The 20,487-nt window shown below is 58.1% G+C and overlaps 2 protein-coding genes across 2 annotated transcripts; one reads left to right on the top strand and one right to left on the bottom strand.

The window, feature by feature from the left end:
• Positions 1–905: 905 nt before the first annotated feature.
• GNAI2 (G protein subunit alpha i2) lies at positions 906–15,183 on the top strand. Its single transcript, XM_079316862.1, has 9 exons — positions 906–1,092; positions 9,223–9,265; positions 9,418–9,559; positions 9,761–9,921; positions 12,340–12,468; positions 13,683–13,812; positions 14,021–14,174; positions 14,432–14,638; positions 14,775–15,183. The coding sequence occupies exons 1-8, from the start codon at positions 975–977 to the stop codon at positions 14,620–14,622; spliced, it is 1,068 nt and encodes a 355-aa protein (XP_079172988.1). The 5' UTR covers positions 906–974; the 3' UTR covers positions 14,623–14,638; positions 14,775–15,183.
• Positions 15,184–16,420: 1,237 nt separating this feature from the next.
• Positions 16,421–20,250, bottom strand: GNAT1 (G protein subunit alpha transducin 1). The gene is made up of 8 exons (XM_079316863.1): positions 19,806–20,250; positions 18,388–18,430; positions 18,035–18,176; positions 17,806–17,963; positions 17,596–17,724; positions 17,384–17,513; positions 17,145–17,298; positions 16,421–16,913 (listed from the first exon to the last, which is right to left on the bottom strand). The coding sequence occupies exons 1-8, from the start codon at positions 19,909–19,911 to the stop codon at positions 16,723–16,725; spliced, it is 1,053 nt and encodes a 350-aa protein (XP_079172989.1). The 5' UTR covers positions 19,912–20,250; the 3' UTR covers positions 16,421–16,722.
• Positions 20,251–20,487: the final 237 nt, after the last annotated feature.

The raw sequence follows: 20,487 nt of genomic DNA, 5'->3' as shown, positions 1-20,487 counted from the left end.
TAGCACGGCAGCCTGCTCCCACGGGAACAGCCCTGCTCCCGCCACACCAGGCCCACGGGCACAGGCCTGCAGACTCCACGGGGGATGCTGTATCCCTTCCCCTGGCACTGAGATAAAAGCATCCCTGGCTGCCCTCATCCTGCTCGGTTTGCACCAGTGGGGTGTGTGGAGGGTCTGCAGAGGCTGGGCAGGCATGAGGTGCTGCTGTGGGGCTAGAATGGAATGAGGGGGGCTACCTGGGCATGGGCCAGCCCCGTGGGTCAGTGGGCACACCTGGCCCCCCTCCTCAGGTAGTGCAGGGGGTCTAGTTCCTAAGGGAGCAGCCCAGGGAGCTGGTGGATAGGGCAAGTGCCTGAGGGACCCCCTGTCCTGGGAGAGACCCGGAGATGCCCCATCCTGCCCAGTCCCATCCCTTGCCACAGGCACCCCCAGCCCCGACACCTGCCATGGAGCTCCCTCCTCCAGCGGCAGGGGACACGGGACCCTGAGCAGTGAGACATGCCCAAGCTCTGAGCCACCACCCTGTGACATCGTGTCCCCACAGAGGACAGCCCTGAAACACAGTATCACCCAAACCGCTGTTCCCAGGGCTGCTCCCACTATTTTGCACCCAAAGGACCCCAAAATGCAACATCCAACTCCATCTCCCTCCCCATGTGTGCCCCAGCCGGTGCCGCCTGTGCCGGGATACACCGTGTCCCACGCAGATTTCTATCCCGGGACACAGCGTGTCCCTCCCCCTTCCTGTCCCTCATACCGCGTCCCTCCCCCGCCATTACCCGCCGCCGCCGCCTGAGGGCCCGCGCGCCGCCAGCGAGCGGCCCCGCCCACCAGCCCCGCCCCGGCAGCGCCCCGCCCCATTGGCCGCGCCCGTTAGCCCCGCCCCCGGGGGGCGCGGGGCGGGTCCTGTCGGGGCGGGCCGGGCCGGGCCGGCAGAGCCGCGGGCGCGCGCAGCAGCCGCCGCTGCCGCCGCCATGGGCTGCACCGTGAGCGCCGAGGACAAGGCGGCCGCCGAGCGCTCTCGCATGATCGACAAGAACCTGCGGGAGGACGGCGAGAAGGCGGCGCGGGAGGTGAAGCTGCTACTGCTGGGTAAGACCCCCGGGCCCCACCCCCGGGCCCCCCCATCCTGGCTTCTTCGCCCGGCTCGGCCCGACTCTGCCGGAACCGGGCTGCCTGGCCGCCTCCGCCCCCCGCGGCCCCGCGGCTACCCTGGGTACCAGCGCCGGGAGTGCCCTGCCCTGCCCCGCCCCGCTCCGGGCATCCCCCGTGAGTGGGATGCTGGCCCCAGCCCAGCCTTCGGACTCTCCCCACAGTGAGCTGTCGGCTCCATCTCGGGCCCGGGGATGTCCCCGAGAACGGGGGGCCTGCCCCGCCCCAGCCTTCCGGGTTCTTCCCCGTGAATGGGGCAGCCGGCCTTGGGATTTCCCCCAGAAGTCGGGTGTTGATCCCATCCAGACATTCCCCCTCAGGAGTGAGAAGTTGATCCAATCCGAGATCCTAGGATTCCCTCCAGGAGGGGATAATTGATCTCATCCCAGCTCCCACGGATCCCCCCCACCTAGGAATGGGATGTTGAGCCCATCGGAGGTCCCAAGGATTCCCCCAGTAGTGGGGTGTTGACCCTATCCCAGCTCCCAGTGTTTCCCCACAGCAGTGCAGTGTACCCACAGCAGATCCTGGGGGTCTCCTCTGCAGTGGGGTTCTTTCCCCACCCCTCTGTGAGCAGGATGCCAGCTCCATTCCAGGCTTTGAGGGTCCCACTGACAGTGGGGTGCTGGCCCTACAGCAAGCCTTGGGTGCCCCTCAGGAGCAGGTGCCACCCCATCCTGGGCTGTGGGGTGTCCCCCAGATGTAGCTGGCACCCATTATAGTACTGTCACCCCAAACGGTCAGTGTCTAGTCTGGACTTATCCCTTTGGGACAAAGGTGTGGGCATCCCCACTTTCCTGTTGGATAAGCCCCCTAAAAAAGATCTGCAAGCTCAGGCAGCCTGTCCCAGCTACCCAGGGTCCGTGGACTCCTCCATGGGCTCCTCTTACCCTGGCCTCTGGCTGTGGTGGAGGTAACAGGGCTGACAGACACCCACTGCCCCGTGCCTTCCCCGCTGGACAGTGGGACAGGCCCGAGTCTCTCCATCACCCTGCCCTCTCTGCGGGGTTTGGGGGGCTTGGGCAGGGCCCCCCACAGCCCACAGGCTCTCTGCCTCACGGACACTGGATTTTGGTACCGATAACGGGCTGCTTGCTCTCTTCAAAGCACCCTGGTGATGCTTCCATGGGCGTTCACAGCCCTGCCCTGTGCCTGCGGGCAAGGCAGCGCTGTGTTATTTTAATTTATTATTTCTCTTAATGACTCCCAATTGGGCTTTTTATTCCCTGTACAAAATTCCCAGGGAAGGCCTCGCTCCAGGTGCGAGGTGGGAGCGTGTGAGGCTCCCACGGCGCCGTGGGGCAGCGGGACAGAGGGATCCCTGACAGAAAATGTCTTTGGGCTCATCTGCTGTCTGCAGAGGAAGCTGCCAGCAGCAGGAAGTCACGCTGAAATCCGGCAGGCCTTTATTTGCTCAACCCCTGCCTGCCTTGAGAAATACGTAATTAATGCCTCAAAACGCTCCTTTATCACAGTGCGTCTTTTTTTCATTTTACTTTATTTTGATTTTTTTTGCCTTGGCACGAGCAGTGCTGGCAACAAAATGAATCTTGGGAATATTGGGAGGGGATCTGTGCTGTCTGGGGGGCTTGATGGTTGGGCCCACTTGCTGGCCCTCTTTTTTCTGTGGAGGGGAGTGTGAGGGGAGTGAAACCCTGTGGGATTTGTGGGATGGTGAAGAAACCATGAGCTGCTCCTGTGCTGGCCTTACTGCCAGCTCTGCTCCTCACAGCCCACTGCCTGCTGAGAGGTAATGGGGAGGTAGCTGGCCGAGGGGGTTTGGCAGCTCCAGCCTTGGGAGGCTCCTGGGACCATCCAGGCAGTATCACCCTGTCAGCTCTGGGTGCCCAGGTATGGAGGGCCCATCCTCTTGGTGCTGAGCATCACTGAGGAGCAGCTGGGGGCTTGCTGAGTGACAAGGATTATGATGTAGGCTGACTGGCTGACATCCCTTTCCTGGGTCTTGCTCTGTGCTGAAGGAGGCAGGAGGAGGAAGAGGATGTCTGCACTCCTTTCTGCTGGGGCCAGTGTTTACGAGCAGCATTTCTGATCTCAGCTGCTTTCTAAAGCCAAAAATAGAGCAAAATGCCTCTTTTTGTACGTGTAAAAAAAAGGGTTTTTTCTTCCTCTTGCAGCTGTTCAGGTGTCAATAGCACCAAAGCCTTAGGTCAGTGCTGCTCATTTCCAAGCTGAGCTATGGCTGTAAAATCCTCCCAAGCTGGCAGGGAGTGGCTGTGCAGGTGGGGCCAGCATTGCCCCCCTGGGGGCTGCTGCTTGTGACATGTCCTCTTTGTGAGGTGGGACCTCAGTTCTGAGGGCATGCTCCCACCTCCCTGCTGGTCACCCTGCCTGTGGCTTATTTTTTTTTCACCATGGTCAGGGAAAGCTTTGAGGAGACCTGGGGCCTCATCCCTCTTAGCAAGGCAGAGCTCCAGGGTCCTCTGTGGGAGCTGCAACCCTCCTGCCTCCTCCAGAAAAAGGGAGGGAAAAACTAAAGAGAAAAACAGCTTCACCCTTTGTGCTGCATCAACCTACAGCATGAAGAGGAGATGCCTCTTCCAAACGTGGCGTGATTTTTTGGTGTCTACTCATGGTGTCCTGCAGCTGAGCTTTGGAGCTGGGGCACCGCAGGCAGGCAGGGCATGGTGTGAGTGGAAGGCACCAGTCTCAGTTTGTGATGGTGGCATCAGGAGTGTAGGAGCAGACAAGACTCGGGGCTGGCTGCTGCAGGTGCCTCGGGTCTGTGCTGCCTCCTGCCTTTCCCCTGCCGAGGTGGGTGAGCTGGAGGGACACGGGCACGCTGTCAGTGCAGTGGGGGCAGCAGGACCCGCTGGTGGCACACAGCTCTGCGGGCGTGGGCACAGCCCCGCTCCTGCTCTGTCACCTGGCACTGCCGGCAGGTTTGCCTCTGCTGCTGGCTCTGGCAAAATGAGTGTGTGCCAGATAGTTTGAAGCTCCAGTCTCTGATGGGAGAAGGCCCAGATGAAGCAATATTCCCCAGGCAAAACAATTTCCCCTTCCCTGCCACTGGAAAACAGCGGTCTCCTGCTGTTTTGGTGCTGGGAGAGGCCAGAAGCCATCAATGACGCTTGAAAGCACCTGGAGCATCTGCACCATACTTCCAACATCTCCTGGTGCCACTGTCGGCTCCTCACATCGCTAGGACACAAAACCCTGCAGTCACTGACTATTTCTGCTGGGCAGCAGTGTTCTGGCCAACCCACCTTCTTGTCTGTGGGAGCTGGGATGCTCCAGGGGGATGCAGGTTTGGCGGCAGGCAAGTGATTGCTATGCTCAAAGGCTCTTATTCCTTATGTTTGGAGGATTAGGAAAGTAAAGGATTTTTCAGCTATGTTAGGGGTGGAGAAGGTGCTGGTGGGTTGATGATGCTAATCCCCAGGGTTTTGCTCTAGGTGCAGACCCTGGGATGAGGACACTGCCTTTGCTGGGGTGGTCCCACCAGGGTATGTCAGGTAGGAACTGCCTGTACCAGATCCTGCCTGGGACAGACAGTGACCAGGCAGGGCTCGGAAGCAGCTTTTTTTTTTTTTTTTTAAGCTTGCATAAAAATAGAGGAAGGGAGGGACCAGCTGTGACTTTCAGAGGTTGCGTGGCCCCAGATCTGCCCTGGGTTCTGTGTGAGCTGCCTGCTTTGTTTTGCTTCGTCCTGTCTTGGGGGTTGTTTCTGTCCCCACTCCTTCCTTAGTCCTGGCTTTTGGAGGGATTGGGTCCTCCTTTCAGTGGGAACACTGGGAGCCCCAGTGTTTTTGCAATGGGCTAGGAGGTGTCACAATGTGGGGGGACAAGGGAAGGACTCAGTGTTGTTAGATCCAGGGGAATCTGCTATCCAACCCCTTGGGATAGGTTGGGATGGAATGGGTCACTACAATGCCCCCACTGGTGATATCCTAGGGGCAGCAGCTGCCCTCTGCTCCAAGATGAGCACTTGGGCTTTGCCCAGGAGAAGGAACAGGCTTACATGTGTATGTTTGACATATATTTTTACAGATGTACAGCAGAAATGCATTTTATATTTTAACTTGTGCATGTGTATATATATATACACACACATATCTTTTTTGCATGGAGCAACATACACATTGATTTATATATATCAAAAAGCACTATATACTATATACTGACAATATGCAGATTTATGGAAGGAGGTGTCCCGTGGTGTGAGCCTATCCAGGGCTGGGATCACTGTGTCCCAGGTGCTGTTGCTGTAGCCAGGGCTGGCCTGGCCTTTCCGCAGCCACCGGGTTTCCTGCTCCAGGCCAGAGCGCGGGTTTCCGGCCCGGAGACTGGTTGAATCACCGGAGCTGGGGGAGCTGAGTGATTCTCCATCCTGCTGGTGGAAAACCTAGCTGAGGGGATTCGGGTGCTGGCAGCATCCTGTCAGGGCAGGATGGACAGGATAATGGCACAGGCCTGGGGGCACATGCTAGCAGTGGTGCAGGGGGAGAAGGACCACTCTGGCCATGGCAGGGGCAGAAACAGAGCGGCAAAGTTTCAGGATTTCTGGAAAAAGCTCAGCAAAAGGGTAATTTTGTCCAGCTTGTGGCTTGTTGGCGCCGGGGGTGCATTTTCCGTGCTCCCCCTGGGGAACCATCCCTAGCCCACCTCCTCCCTGTGTGCCCTGAAAATCCTTCATGCTGCCAATTTATTTTTATTTATTTTTGTGAAGTTGGTGGTTTTTTGCATCTCTATCAGCTGCCTTGGATAGGGGGTCTGCACCTCCCAATTTTTTGAGGTCCTGCCTGAGGACGTGGCATTCAACCAGCCAACGATGCACGGCTCCTTCTGGGAAGCAGCCAGCCCTGTGCTGGAATGGGATGGCCCTTGGGAAAAACGCCCTGTGTCACTGTGGGGTTTTAAAAAAATGTGATTATTTTTACAGCAATTTTCCGTCTATTTTGGGTAGGAAGGGAAATGTCGAGGGGAATCTCTTTTTGTTATTAGTTTTTGAGTCTTTAGGCTAGCTCTGCTTTTAATACACCCTTTTGTCCATCCCACTTGATAGTGAGGACCCCACAGGTGCCACGGTGGGTAGGCTCTGCAGCTGTGCCTCTGTCCTGCCGTCTGTTTGTCCCGTGGGGAAAGGGATTGGTGGGTTTGTGCAGAACGAAATCCCATCTGTAAATTCTCAAATAATAGCTGAAATATATGCTCAAATAATAGCTGCTGTTTGCCAGGCTGGGAAAGCTTGCCGGGCCAGCAGCAGGGGATGGGCCTCTGGGTGCTGGGGATGGCTCTGGACCTGCTGGCAGATTGAATTCCAGCTTTTCCCCCGTAATGAGAATTTTCCAGCTATGCATTGCTTCCATCTATGCCTGAATATTTGAAAGGATGGTGCCGTGTGGAAAAATGGAAAATCCCCTGCCGGTGATGGGGGGTGAGGTGGATCCTGAAACCTGTGGCCAGCTCCTAAAATACAGGGATTACGTATGTGCTGCCCAGAACTATGTGCATATATTGCACTAAATATCTGCTGCCCAGAAAGCATCATAAATCATGGGCTGCAAAATATATATGTTGGCTCAATAAAGTTTTTGCCAGGGGAATAGCAGGGAGTTCTGGAGCCGGGCAACTGCTTGCTTGTTTTAAATTTTTGAAGATTATTTTTAACAAAGAAAAGGAGGAAATGAGCCCAGAAGAGAGCAAGCAGTGCCTGCAGAGAGGCAGGGCTGGAGAAAGCACAGCCGTGGGGTCAGCCCATGGCAGTGGGGGTCTCCATCCCCCCCACCCCGATGCCGGCACAAGAGCCCAGAGCTCCTCTGGTACTGCCTCGTCCTGCCTGGGTTGGGCTGGAGGGTGGAAGTTGGCGGTTGGCATCCAGCCCAGGAATTGTTTTGGGGCTGAATGGGCGGCAGCTGGGGTTTTCCGGGGATTGGAAATCCTTCCCCTCCGCTGCACTCATCGAGGGGGCTGGGGAGGGTCCCCCGCCTGGGGAGGGGAGCTGTTAATTCAGGTGCAAATTCCTGCTCACTTCAAGCTGGGCAAGCTCCTGATGGGAGGCAGAGGGGCTGACTTGGAACATGGTTGCCTTCCTCAGGGAGCAGGGAAGGAGCCGGGAGATGTGGAGGAAATTTGCAAGGAAATAGCCAGCCTCGGTGATGGTCACCCTGTGACTGTCACCCTGCCGGGATAAGGCGGGAGGCCCCCGCGGGGTTGTTCCCTCCTGGCAGGGAGAAACTGTCAGGCAGGGTCAGAGAGAGGAGGAGATGGGGACGCCTGTCTGGCACCTCACCTCAGAGGTGCTGATAAACCGGGTTCGCGCTTGCCACATGCCTCAGTTTCCCTGTCCAGGCACCACTGAGAAAGGATTGGGTGAATGCCACTTGCTCTGGCCACCAGCGGGGTGGGATGGTGTTAAAAACCAGAGATATTTAATGGAAAAAATGAAGGGCTATGCTGAGTCCTTCCCTGCTCCCAGCTCCAGGCAGGAGCTGCCAGCAATGACCACGAGCACTGGCTGGTCTGTGCCGGGTGCCGCGTCAGCATCCTGAGGGTGCTGAGGGAGGAGAGCCCCTGCTGTGCTGAGCAGTGACCTCTGAGCTGAGCACAGCCCCTCCCTTGGCACATACAGCATGGGAACCGTGGAGCAGGGTCCTTGAGTGGGAAATACAGGGTCTCTATAGCTCCGTGTTGCCCCAGCATCAGGGCGCTCCATGCCCTGAGCACTGCCCGCAGTGATGTCCCTGGGGGGGTGCATGTCTGTCACCTGGGTGGTGTTCAGGCTGGGGACATGCATGGAAGGAGTTTGTTCCCTGCCGCCATGTCTCAGCTGGCACGATGGGCCCTGTTTTTCCCAGTTAATTTTAGCATAATCTGCTCTTTAAAAAAAAAAATTTTTTTTCTAACCTCCTCTGTAATCTCTGCCTCCTCTGCGGCCATGCTGGCACAGGCCTGCTTGGGGCCCCCTGTAAGGGCATCTCCAAGGCCAAGAGCTGCACTGGGGGGATCCGCAAAAAGGGCTGTGAGAGCACACAGGGATGGACTTGGCTTGGGAGATCCTCTGGGATTTGTACCCGGAGGCAGGGACCACACTGGTGCCCAGCCAAAGGGGCCTCATCCTGCTGGGGGTCCTGGGGCAAGATGAACCAGGCACTCATCCATCTTGTGACACTCCCTGCACAGAGAGGGGACAAGAGACATGCCCCTTTCTTTCAGCTTCCCCTTTTAGCTTCCCCTTTCTTGCAGCCAGGGTGACTTTGCTTCTTCCCTGCTCCCAGCCTGTGGAGGGAGGGCTGGGCCAAGCTGCACATTGCCTGAGTGGGGTGACATCCCTGGGGGGGACAGGGTGGGGGAAGGAGAACCTCAGGCACCCTGGCTGTCTCTCTGAACTCATGGAACCCTGCGTTTGGATGCTGAAAAGCAAAACGACCCCAAAAGCCATCGGCTTTCCCTGCTGGCAGCCGCCTCCGCAGCAGGCCGGGGCACAGGGCCTGGCAGGCTGGGAAGTGCACGCTATTTCAGAACCAGCCCGGGGGCGGCTGAGCCCGCTGGGATTGCTTGAGCTGGCTGGTGGAGGTGGCAAATTACTCCCGAGTTCCCTGCCTGTACATTGTGGCACAAGCATCCCTGCATCCTGGCTGCTGCTGCCTCCAGCTGTGCATATGCAGTGGGGCTGGTTTTTCCATTGTTCCCCAGCACAGAGGGGATGTAGGATGTGGCATCTCAGATTTGGGGGTGGGATGGCAGGTGATGGACAGAGCTTGGCCCTTTGTCATGGGGAGTCCTCAGGTTCAACCAAAGCCAGGATTACCAGTTGGTTGTGGCATGCTAGGACTGTGGGGAAAATGTAAGTGTATTGATGCCATTTTCCTGGCCCAGAGCAGGTGTCGTTTCTCCCCTTGGGAACTATTGCAAGGGCCCCCCAGGCTCTCCTTTTGTTCCCTGTTTCATGGTCCTGATGTTTCCAGTGCACATCCAGTTATTTGCTCTGCTTCTCCAATGGCTGAAGCACCTGGTGCATTCCCTCCCTAGGCTGGGGGGGGTGTCCCAGTAGGGTAGGGGTTCCTGGCTCATCCCTTGGACAAGACCTTATCCCTTCTCATTTCTCCACAGGTGCTGGTGAGTCTGGGAAGAGCACCATCGTCAAACAGATGAAGTGAGTGGTCCCTGCACTGTCACTGTGGCAGACACTGCTCAGGCCTTGCCCACAGGCTCCAAAACCAGTGGCTGACAGAGCATGGGTAGGGAGCAGTGTCCTGGGGTACCCCACAAAGGGCTGACCTTGCCTGTGTCTCTTCCCTCCCCCAGGATTATCCATGAGGATGGCTACTCAGAGGAGGAGTGCCGGCAGTACAAAGCTGTAGTCTACAGCAACACCATCCAGTCCATTATGGCTATCATCAAGGCAATGGGGAACCTGCAGATTGACTTTGGAGACTCCTCCAGAGCGGTGGGTGCCCTCCTGCTCTCACTGTGCCTGTCAGGGATGGGGGTTCTTGGTGGCTAAAATGGATGTGCCCAAAACTGGACTAGGATTAAAGGTGGCTCAGCCCAAGCCCTGCTGTTCCCTGGTGGGCTCCCATCAGGTCCTTTGGGGCAGAGTGAGCATTAATAAGTCTGTGCCAATGCTCAAGCTGTTTTATTCCTGCAGGATGATGCTCGGCAGCTGTTTGCACTCTCCTCCACTGCTGAGGAGCAGGGCATCATGCCAGAGGACCTGGCCAACGTCATCCGGAGGCTGTGGGCTGACAATGGGGTCCAGGCTTGTTTCAACCGCTCCCGAGAGTACCAGCTGAACGACTCTGCTGCCTAGTGAGTACCCCCTCCTCTGCCCACCTCAGCTGAGCCCTGTGAGCCACAATGCTTTTATCAAGCAACAGAAAATCCCCCCAGGGGCTGCTGTTCACCAGGCTTAGGAGCTGGTGCTGCCACTTCTCGCGTGGTGCTGGGGCTGAGCCAGAGAGGAACTGGGAAGGCGGATGTTTCGAAAGCTGTTTCCTTCTCTGGCTGGGTGCTGTGTACCCTGGGAGGGGGGGCACTGGGGCATCCCCCTCCTGCCACTCCTCTGTCCCCACCCCCTTTCCCCAGGAGATGCTCTCCACTGGCTCCCTACTCATGAGCACAGCCAGGGTCCTGCCCTTCATGGGCTGTCAAGGTAGGAAAAATTCCCAAGGAAAGCCCTGGGGACACTTAGGTCTGAAGAGGATGAGTAGGATGCTCAAGAGGCTTTTTTTTTTTTTTTTAACTTTTTTTATACAGAAAGGCTGGGCATTACCCAGCAAATTGGTGTTTAGGTAGATAAATTGCTGCAGCTGGTTGGGTTTATCCTTGAAGAGATTAATAAATAAAGTTAATCTGCCTAATGTACCATTGCTGGAGAGAGCAACACAGCTGAGTCTGTGTTCAGCTTGGACAGTGCCCTCCTACCTTCTTCACCCAGACCCCTTATGGCAAAGGAGTGTGGGGGGAGCTTCTGGTGTGCCAAGAACACCCCACCAAGCCTGGTCTTGCCTGGGATCCTGCATGCTTGGGACTCACTGCCATCCCAGGGCAAGTGGTTTACCTGGTTTCCCCAGCTGTCCCTTCATGCATGGCAATGTCAGGACCCTCATTTGCACTGAGGCCACTGTGGGGAAGAGACTGCAGGAAAGCTCCTGGCAAGCACCAAACCTGGAGAAACTCCTGTCAGCTCTTTACCCCTGCTCCTGCAGCTTTCACTTCCTCCTGATGGGCACACACCCTCCTTCCCCAGCCCCTGTCTTCTCAGCCCCATCATTCCCCAGGCAGCACTGCCATTTCCTTGGCAGTGACTGCTGGTTTGGGAGCACAGGACACCCAGCAGGTGCCAGGGAGCTTATACACATACTTGGAGCAGGTGTATCTGCACAGTGTCTGCCAAGTGCCTTTCACTGTCAGTGCCATTATGGAGCATTTAGCACATGGTGGGGGGTTGGACAGCCATTAATTAGGAGCACCTTCAAGCTGTTGCTCCAGCCTTTTTCCAGCCCTGTGGAGATGCCTGTGCAGCAACCAATCCCTTGCCCATCTCACAAGAGTGATGTGCCCATGGTGCTGATGGAACGGGACAGCCTGGGAATCAGGAGCTCTGTGCTGTGCCCAGCACACAGCCTGCCTGTGCCCCTGCCCTCTGCAGCCCCCATCCTGTTCCTCCTCTGCCTCTTGGGGTTCCAGGAGTTTGGGGTGCCAGGGTTGTGCTCACCAGCACCCCGGGGCTTGATGCAATGTCCAGGAGCCTGTGGTGCTGCGTAGGGCCCTGCTGTGGCGTTTCCTGTTTTTTGTCAGCCAGAGGCCATGTGTGTTTCCGGCTGTTTTTGAGCTGCTCTGCAGCAGTAACGTGCAGGTCCCCCACCCTCACACCCACAGCAGGCTCCTGGGGCACCACCAGCTCTGGCCTTGCCCTGTCACACTGCAGGGTTTCCCAGGAGCTGGCGAGTGGCCGTGCTGCGTCGGAGCCAAGGATCCCTATGGCCTCGCGGGCTGTAATCTGGCTTTCACCAGATTACAGGGCCACAAATGCCTTAATTAAGACAAGCCTAATTTGCTTAAAAGAGCCCGTTTGTAGTAACCCAATTAAAGCAATGTGAGCTGGAGAAATCAAAACCCGCCTTGATCCCCCCTCATCAGTCCTGGTGGGTGTTGCACACGGGGGACCTGGCCACCATCTCTGCTGGGACCCTGCGGGCAGCAGGGCAGGCTGTGCTCCCCGGGGGGGCTCGGGACGTTTGCAGCCCCCCACAGCGCTGCTCCCTGTCTCTCCCGCCTCCTGCTTCCTCCCAGGATGCCGTCCCTTTGTGTTTTTGACTATAAATGGCATGGCGCCATCGATTGTTTCCGCCGGCACTGTGGCTGGTTGCCATAGCGCTGAATATTTTCCTTTTGCCATTTCCCCCTTGTGCAAATGGCCAGGGAAACGGGATGAGCCCCCCAGCCCTGGCTGCATCCTCTGCCTGGCTCCCGGTGCCAGCACACTGCCCTCAGTCCCATGGTCCTGTGTGTCCCCTGTCACTCCGGTCACTGGTGTCCTGCCCTGCCTGTGTCTGGCAGGGACATGGAGTGACCCCAGAATGTACATGGGACCTCAGCTGTGCATCCCAGCTTGACACTGCCCACCCCAACTGAACAATGCTGGGAGGTGGACAGGGGGCTCGGGGCCAGTGTGGGGATGTCCCAAGATCCGGCTCCTGCAGCACCTTTCCTCTTTGTCCCCAGCTACCTGAATGATCTGGAGAGGATAGCTCGTGCTGACTACATCCCCACGCAGCAGGATGTGCTGCGTACCAGGGTGAAGACCACAGGCATCGTAGAGACTCACTTCACCTTTAAGGATCTGCACTTCAAGTATGTCTGACCTCTTTCCCTTTTGCCTTTTTGAAAGCGAAAAAAACCCTTCCTTCCTATGCTGGGATGGACCGTGCATGCATTCAGTTCTCCCCACATCTTGGTTTGCTCATGGCGGGAACTGCTGCCTCAGAGAGCGGAAACCGCTGAAATAGCTGGAACAGCCTCAAAAACACTTCACAGAGCTCAGCCTGGGGGCGGATCCAGGCTCTGGCAAGGAGGGGAGGGGGAAGGCATCCCTCCTCCCTCTGCTGTGACGCTGCTTCCGCCGCAGGAAGGGCGCTGGGCAGGAGCTGGGGTCTCGGGGTCAGGCAGTGGCAGCGCTGCCTGCTGGCATCCCGTGGTTGCTTTCCACTGAAAACCCACGGGAAATAATCAGGGCTCCGGTTTCAGAGGCAAAAAGCTTCCATTGTGCACATCCCCAGGGAATTTAGTCCCATGGCAACAGAGCTGATGTCAGAAAGATCTGCTGGGATCCTCTCTGAATGCGGGGGGCTCGCAGGAACCCCGGTGCCACCCTGGTGGGATGGAAACTTGGTTGTGCTTTGCCAGGGCAGCGTTTTGGAGGTGGCAGTGGGGGTGGTCTGGAGGGAATGCAGTGTGTCCTAGTGGGGAAGCCTTCCTGCCAACCAAGCAGTTGGCAGTGGGCATGGCAGGGCGTGTGGAATGCTACTGCTGGGCTCTTCTCCATGGAGGCAGGGCATCCTCTGCTGCCTGTGGTGGGAGGGGCACACATTGGGATCATCCCTGAGCCTTGCTGCTGCCACAGTCCTGCTGAGCCCACAGTGACTTGGCTCCTCTTGGTCCAAGGGCTCTGGCAAATCCTTGCTGTGCCTGCTCTGGAGCAAGTCTCTGGGGAATATGACATTGGCACCTCCTGGGAAAGGCAGCCTGATCCTGCCCCAGCTCACGTCAGGGATTTGCTTTAGCTGGGAAATGAGCCTGGACACTGTCCTGGCAGCAGGAGCCAGGGCAAATCCTCAGTACTGGCAAAATCCCTGGAGCAGAGGCACTGTGTTCTGCCCACACCAGTGCTGCTCCTGCTCTGAGCAGCTGGGTACTGGGCATGGGGTGAGGGCGGTGGGGCTGGGAGGTGCCAACCATCCCCACATCATTCCCCTGCTGCAGGATGTTTGATGTGGGGGCACAGGGCTTGGGGTGAGGGTGGGGGGCTGGGAGGTGCCATCCATCCCCACGTCACTCCCCTGCTGCAGGATGTTTGATGTGGGTGGCCAGCGCTCAGAACGGAAGAAGTGGATCCACTGCTTCGAGGGGGTGACAGCCATCATTTTCTGCGTGGCCCTGAGTGCCTATGACCTGGTGCTGGCTGAGGATGAGGAAATGGTGAGTCATGGGGATGGAACCAGTGCTATGAGCCATCCCCTCCTCTGGTGGCCACCAGTGCCCTGGCCAGTGTGGCCCAAGCCTTGCAGGGCCATTGGCATCCCCTGTCCAGGAAGGCAGGAGCACGGGGGGTGGTAGTTTGGGCAGCAGTGGGGTGGGTGCTGTCTGGGGGTCCCTGCCCAGCTCATGCTGCGATCTTCCCTGCCAGAACCGGATGCATGAGAGCATGAAGCTGTTTGACAGCATCTGCAATAACAAGTGGTTCACAGACACGTCCATCATCCTCTTCCTCAACAAGAAGGACCTCTTTGAGGAGAAGATTGTGCACAGCTCCCTCACCATCTGCTTCCCTGAGTACACAGGTACCACTGGGACCCTCAGTGCAGGGGCAGTGGGTGGTGCCTTACCCCAGGCAGGGTAGCAGGAGGTGCTAGGGGAGAAATGCTGGCTTCTCTGTGCCTGAGGAGCAGTGGGTTGGGGCAGCAAGTGGGATGTGGTGGTGTTTGGGGTGCCTCAGGATATGGGAGATGTGGGGGGACACAACACAAGGGGATCTGCCCTGAGAGAGGTTGGTGGTTGTGGACAACTGTGGGGCAGCCCAGTGTCTCTTGTTCCCCAGGGGCCAACAAGTATGATGAGGCAGCCAGCTACATCCAGAGCAAGTTCGAGGACCTGAACAAGAGAAAGGATACCAAGGAGATCTACACCCACTTCACCTGTGCCACAGATACCAAGAACGTGCAGTTTGTCTTTGATGCCGTCACTGACGTCATCATCAAAAACAACCTGAAGGACTGTGGTCTCTTCTGAGGGCAGCGCTGCCCAGGTGGGTCCTGTTCTCAGTGGTAGCTCTTCAAATGGGGTGGTCATGGACCATCCTCCAGGGATGGGCTGGGCACAGCCTGCCAGCTGCAGGCTGCCCTGTCCCCAGACCCTCCCTCCTCATGACCTCTCTTTCCTAGGAGCTGCAAAGGAAGGACCACACCATCTCTCCCATTCCTGCTTCTCTTCAGATTCATTCCTTCGCCCACCACATGAAGAGACTTTTTGAGTGCCAGCACAGTGGCAGGGCCCATGTACTCCCTGCTGCACGTGTTTCCCCCCACCATTGTCCTCCTCCTCGCCGGCGTTGCCCTTCCAGGGAAGACAAGGTTTTAATCTTGGTTTGTACCCCCTGAACCGTTCCAGCCCCCATTTCATTCACTCCGAGCCCTGGCGCTCTCACTGTTTACATTGCAAGTGTTGCTGGCACAGGGGGCACAGGGTCCCCTTGGGGATGCCCACCCAGCCACAAACACGACCGATGACATTCCTTTTAGTAAACCAGAAAAGAAGGAAAGAAAGAAAGAAAAAAAAAAATAGAAAACAAAACCAAACCCAAAACCATGCAAAAAATCCACACCACACCGGTTGGGGACAGGTTACTTTTTAAAGAAAACCTTTTTACCAAACTATTTAAAAGCATCAAGTGCTACTTGGTGGTGGCATCCTCCGTGGCCAGCCCACCCCCCAACCGTGTGCCTTTGCGGGGGAGGGTCTGCACCCCACCCTGCCTCGCTGCCTCCGTCCTGAGGGGCAGCTCAGGCAGGAGGGTGGGCAGGGGGTGCTGCCCGCTGCCTCTATCCCCCCCCTCTTTCTAAGCCTAGTTTTTAGGGTTAGCTGTTGCGTTGGGCGAGGAGAGCCCGCTGTACAGAGCGGCCCCCGCTGTCCCCCCAGCCCAGGGGGACCCTCCAGCCGGTGCCTGCGGCGTCGCTTTTCCCACAGGATGTTTTACCAAATTGTTCACATGGTTTGAAATAATAAAATGTAGAAAGGAAAAAAAAAAGTGAGAAATATTATATATACCGGAATGCTCTGTGTGACATGGGAGTGGGCAGAGGGGCTTCACCTCTGTGGGAGGGCTGGGATGTTCCCTGGGGCTGGGAGAGGGACAAAGGTGAGTTAGCATCCCCCTGGGGTCAGGAGAAGCCCCTGGTGGTGGGAGGTGAGGGCAGTGGTGGGACTCTTGGGGGTGTGGCTGCAATGGTGCTGCAGGGCTGAGTCCTACTCCAAGGGGCTGTGGGGTGGGGGGAACAAACACATGACCACCCCCTGGCTCTGCTGCGGTGGCATGGTGCCACCAAGGAATCCCCAGTATCACACAGTCCCTTGGGACACCCAGTACTCAGGAACACCCAATGATCTGTAGCCCAGAGGGAGATACAGCCTTGAACCCTTGACCCCAGCAGCCCACAGGAGCCCATCACCCATGGACACCCCACACCTAAAGAACTCCCAGCTCCAAAGCATTCCTGGAGACTTCCAGCACCTCCAACTCCAGGGGCACTCATGGACACCCAGCAGCACCCGAGGGACCAACCCAGCACCCAGAGCTTCAGAGGGCATCTAGGACTCACCAGCATCCAAGGGAACCCCTAGCACCCCTCAGCTCCGAGGGGTACCAGGGACTCCCAGCATCAAGGGGCACCCAAAACCCCAGTCTTCCCAGTGGCGAGGGTCAGCTGGGAACACCCAGCACCTCTCAGCTCTAAAGGGAATCCAGGGACACCCCAGCATTCCTCAAATACCTAGGGACACCCAGGACCCCCAAGCACCCTCTGCTCCAAGGGGTACTGAGAGACCTGAAAGTATCCAACACCCTGTAGTATCCAGGGTCATCCAGGTATCCCTAGGACCTGGAGCCCCAGAGACCCCCAGCAGAACTGGGGGCCTCACAGTGCAGACTGGTGGGAGAGTTGATGGGGAGGGGGAGTGAGATTGTGCCCCCACTCCCCCTCCCCTCTTCACCAGGGGTGGCTTTGGAGCTGAGCATGTCAAATCCCAGGGGTTTGCAGCAAGCAGAGGTGAGTGTGGAGGTGGGATGGGGCCAGCAGGAGGGCTGGCCCCAGGGCAGGGGTGCTCGCCTGGGGCTCAGAACAGCCCGCAGTCCTTGAGGTTCTCCTTGATGATGATGTCAGTGACGGCGTCGAAGACGAACTTGACGTTCTCGGTATCGGTGGCGCAGGTCATGTGGGAGTAGATCTCCTTCACGTCCCGCCGCATGTTCAGCTCCAGGAACTGCAGCTTGATGTAGTTGCCCGCATCGTCGTAGGTGTTGGGACCTGCGGTGTGGCAGTGAGCGGGGTCCCCTCCTGGGCTGGTGTCCCCCGGCAGAGTGCCAGCCCAGGATTACCCGGCGCTCCCTCGGGTGGTGAAACTCTGCACGTCCCTCAAGGCTCATGAGCCACCACTTGCACGGGGTGCTGAGGACACCTGGTGGGGGACTCCTGCGGGGGTGGTGGCACCCAAACCTCCAGCAGCACCCCAGCACCAGCAGCCACTGCCACACTCACCGTCATAGTCGGGGAAGCAGATGCTGAGGTGGGCTTTCTTGATCTTCTCCAGGAAGACGTCCTTCTTGTTGAGGAAGAGGACAATGGAAGTGGTGGCAAAGTAGCGGTGGTTGCAGATGCTGTTGAAGAGGTGCAGGCTCTCATGCATGCGATTCTGCAGACAGATACAGCCCCGTGGTGATGCCCAAATCACGATGGGGACAAAGCAGAGGGGGTGTGAGGTGGTGAGCATTCCTCACCACTTCATCATCCTCCACTAGGACCATGTCGTAGGCACTGAGAGCCGCGATGAAGATGATGCAGGTCACACCCTCGAAGCAGTGGATCCACTTCTTCCTCTCTGAGCGCTGCCCACCCACGTCAAACATCCTGGGGAGGACAAGGCAGGGTCAGCACCCCCCTCTCCCTGCCCACCCCCTGGCACCAGCCTTCTCTGGGGGCTGGCTCCCACCTGAAGTTGAGGTCTTTGAAGGAGAACTGGGTCTCGATGATGCCGGTTGTCTTGACACGGGAACGCAGCACGTCCTGCTCTGTGGGGACGTAGCCGGGGGTCACCAGGCGCTCCAGGTCGGACAGGTAGCTGGCCAGGCACGCGGTGGGCGTGAGATACGGGCTGGAACTCCCTCGTGCCTCCCACACCCCCACGCCCTGCCCCACGTACTAGCCGGCAGAGTCGTTGAGCTGGTACTCGGAGGCGCGGTCGAAGCAGGCCTGGATGCCCGAGTCCTTCCAGAGCCGCCCGATGATGTCTGACATCTCCTTGGGCATGGTGCCCTCCTCGATGGTGTCTGAGAGGTGCAGCAGCTTACGGGCATCGTCCTGTGAGGGATGGGGGTTAGTGGGGCCTGGGCACTGGGGGGAACCCCTGCCCAGCACGGAATGCTCCTCACCTGGCGAGCTGTGTCCCCGTACTGGATGCTGAGGGTGGTCATGGCCCGCACGATGGACAGCATGGACTGGAGCGTGTTGCTGTAAATGATGGCAATGAACTCCAGGCATTCCTCCAGCGAGTAACCGTCCTGGTGGATGATCCTGCCCGGGGAAGGTCACAGGCATGAGGCTGAGCTGGGTGCCATGAGCTGAGCCACACCGTGGATGCACCCCATGGCAGTGGCAAGGGGCAGAGTCAGGCACAGGGGGATGGGGCAGAGTCAGGCACAGTGGGATGGGGCACCCCATGGCTGCAGTGTGGGACAGACACTGCATGGTGGGCACGATCAAGTGACCCCCAGTTGGTACTTACTTCATCTGCTTGACGATGGTGCTCTTCCCGGACTCCCCTGCTCCTAAGGGCACAAAGCATGGGTCATGGTTGTGCCCATGCCGTGGGCACTCCTAGCTGAGCCCTGTGCTGGCTCACTGAGAATCTTGGTGCCTGAAATGGCTGTGAGCACTGTTGGCTGTGCCAGCTCCATGGCTCAGGGTGTGCAGGGGGATTAACAGCCTAGTGCCAGTGGCATTAAGGTTAGCCTGAGCTGCTGCGTCTAATGGGATCTGAGGCAGCTCAGCCAGGGACGGTCTCAGGAGCCTAAGGGAGGGTTTGGGGACATGGTGGAATTGCAACCCTGCCACCCACCACTCAATGCCCCAAACTAGTGGCTGTGCAGGGGGATGTTTCCTGGGACAGGCTGTGAGGATAGTGATGCCACCCATGGCCCCACCATATACACAGCACCTCAATCCTCAGCCACCCCTGGAGAACTGGGAAGGACTTGGAGGGACACACAGCACAAGGGGGCTTCAGGGACAGACATGGGGTGGTGGTATAGGGTCCCCTAGGAAGATGGGGCAGGGGTGCTGACAGGCTGGGGTGGCAATAGGTAGTGTTGGTGAAGGCTCTTAAGATGTGTTGGTTGGGGCTGGGAGTAGAGGATGTTAGATGAGCTGCTTGGGTTCAGGGATGTATGGAAGCCAGAGGATCTTAGAGTGGATCTTAGGACCCCAGGGTCTCAGGATCTCATCTTCTTGTTGAGGTGGTCTGTTGTGTTTAGGGTGCCTGGTAGGGAGTGTTGAGCAAGTTGGGATGAGCTGGTTTTGGGGATCCTGGGAATGGGGGGGTTGTTGGGGTGGCTGGTTGGCTTTAGGGGTGTTGTGAGGGTCACAGGACTGCTAGGATGGGCTGGCTCTTAGGGGGGTTTAGGGGTGCTTAGGAGCAGGGGCCTGGGGACTGTTAAATGGGTTAGAGTGGGGTCAGGGAAACTTTGGCAGTTTTACTGGGGAGGGCTGCTTGGTTTTAGGGATGCCTGGGAATGGGAGGCTGTTGGGAGCACTCCTGGGTTGTGCTGGTTTGGTTTAAAGGTGCTGGAGGCATCAGGGAAACATTGGGTCGGCTGTTGAGATGGGGAGGTTTGGTTTAGGGCTGCTGGGAATGGGGGTGATGTTGGGGTGGACTGCTTGGTTTTAAGAGTCCTGGGTGAGCCAGGAGAATGTTGAATGAACTGTGAGGGTGGGTTGCTTGGGTTTGGGGGTCCATCTGGGGGGGGCAGGGGAATGTTGGATTGGCTGGTTGGGTTTGGGGGCAGCTGTGGAGTGTGCTGGTTGGGTTGGGGGGTGCTGGTTGAGTTGAGGGGTGCTGGCAGGTTTCAGGGGTGCATTAGGTGGGCTGTTAGGGTGAGATGCACAAAGGATGAGGAGTCCCCCAGGGTGTTGTCTCCCCCTTACCCAGCAGCAGCAGCTTGACGGTCCTGGCGTCCTTCTCAGCGTCTTCCTTGAGCTTCTTCTCCAGCTCTCGGGAATGCTTCTCCTCGGCGCTGGCCCCGGCTCCCATGGTGAGCCCCGCAGCCCTGCGGTTCAGCACCCGCTCCTTGGAGGTCAGCACCACGATGGGCAGCGAGCTCCAGCCTCCCGCCGCCTCCAGCGCTGGCTCCCGGTGCCGCCGCCAGCACCGTGCGCCCGCTGTGCCACAAGGACGGGGCCAAGGTCCTGGGGCCGCCCGCCGGGGGGCTGCGCTCAGCACCCGGGGCTTAAGGGGCCCCCCCGATAAACCCCCTTCAATCTGCAGCGGGCTGAGCTCAGCAATCCCGCGGTTCTCGGTGTCAGCGCTTCTGCCGTGGCGGGGGCAGCCCGAGCAGTTCCCAGCTTTGCCGACACCCTGGGGCTGGGGCAGTGACCCTGGGGGAAGTGGGACTCCTACCCATCTCCAGCTCTGCTGTGCACCTCAGGGGTTTGGAACTGGGGGGTGGCATGTGTGTCTGCTAGGATCTGGTCACAGTGGGAGTCAATGTCCCCATTGTCCCCATCTCACCCGGTCATACCCCCTCTCCGGACCAGTGGCCACTGCCCCACCCCAGTAAGCCATGCCAGTGTCCCCATGGGCACTCCCCACAGCGACAGAAAGGCAGCC

The sequence above is a fragment of the Erithacus rubecula genome, assembly GCF_903797595.1.
Source record: "Erithacus rubecula genome assembly, chromosome: 13".
NCBI classification, from domain to species: domain Eukaryota; kingdom Metazoa; phylum Chordata; class Aves; order Passeriformes; family Muscicapidae; genus Erithacus; species Erithacus rubecula.
This window is presented reverse-complemented; position numbering and strand designations above follow the sequence as displayed.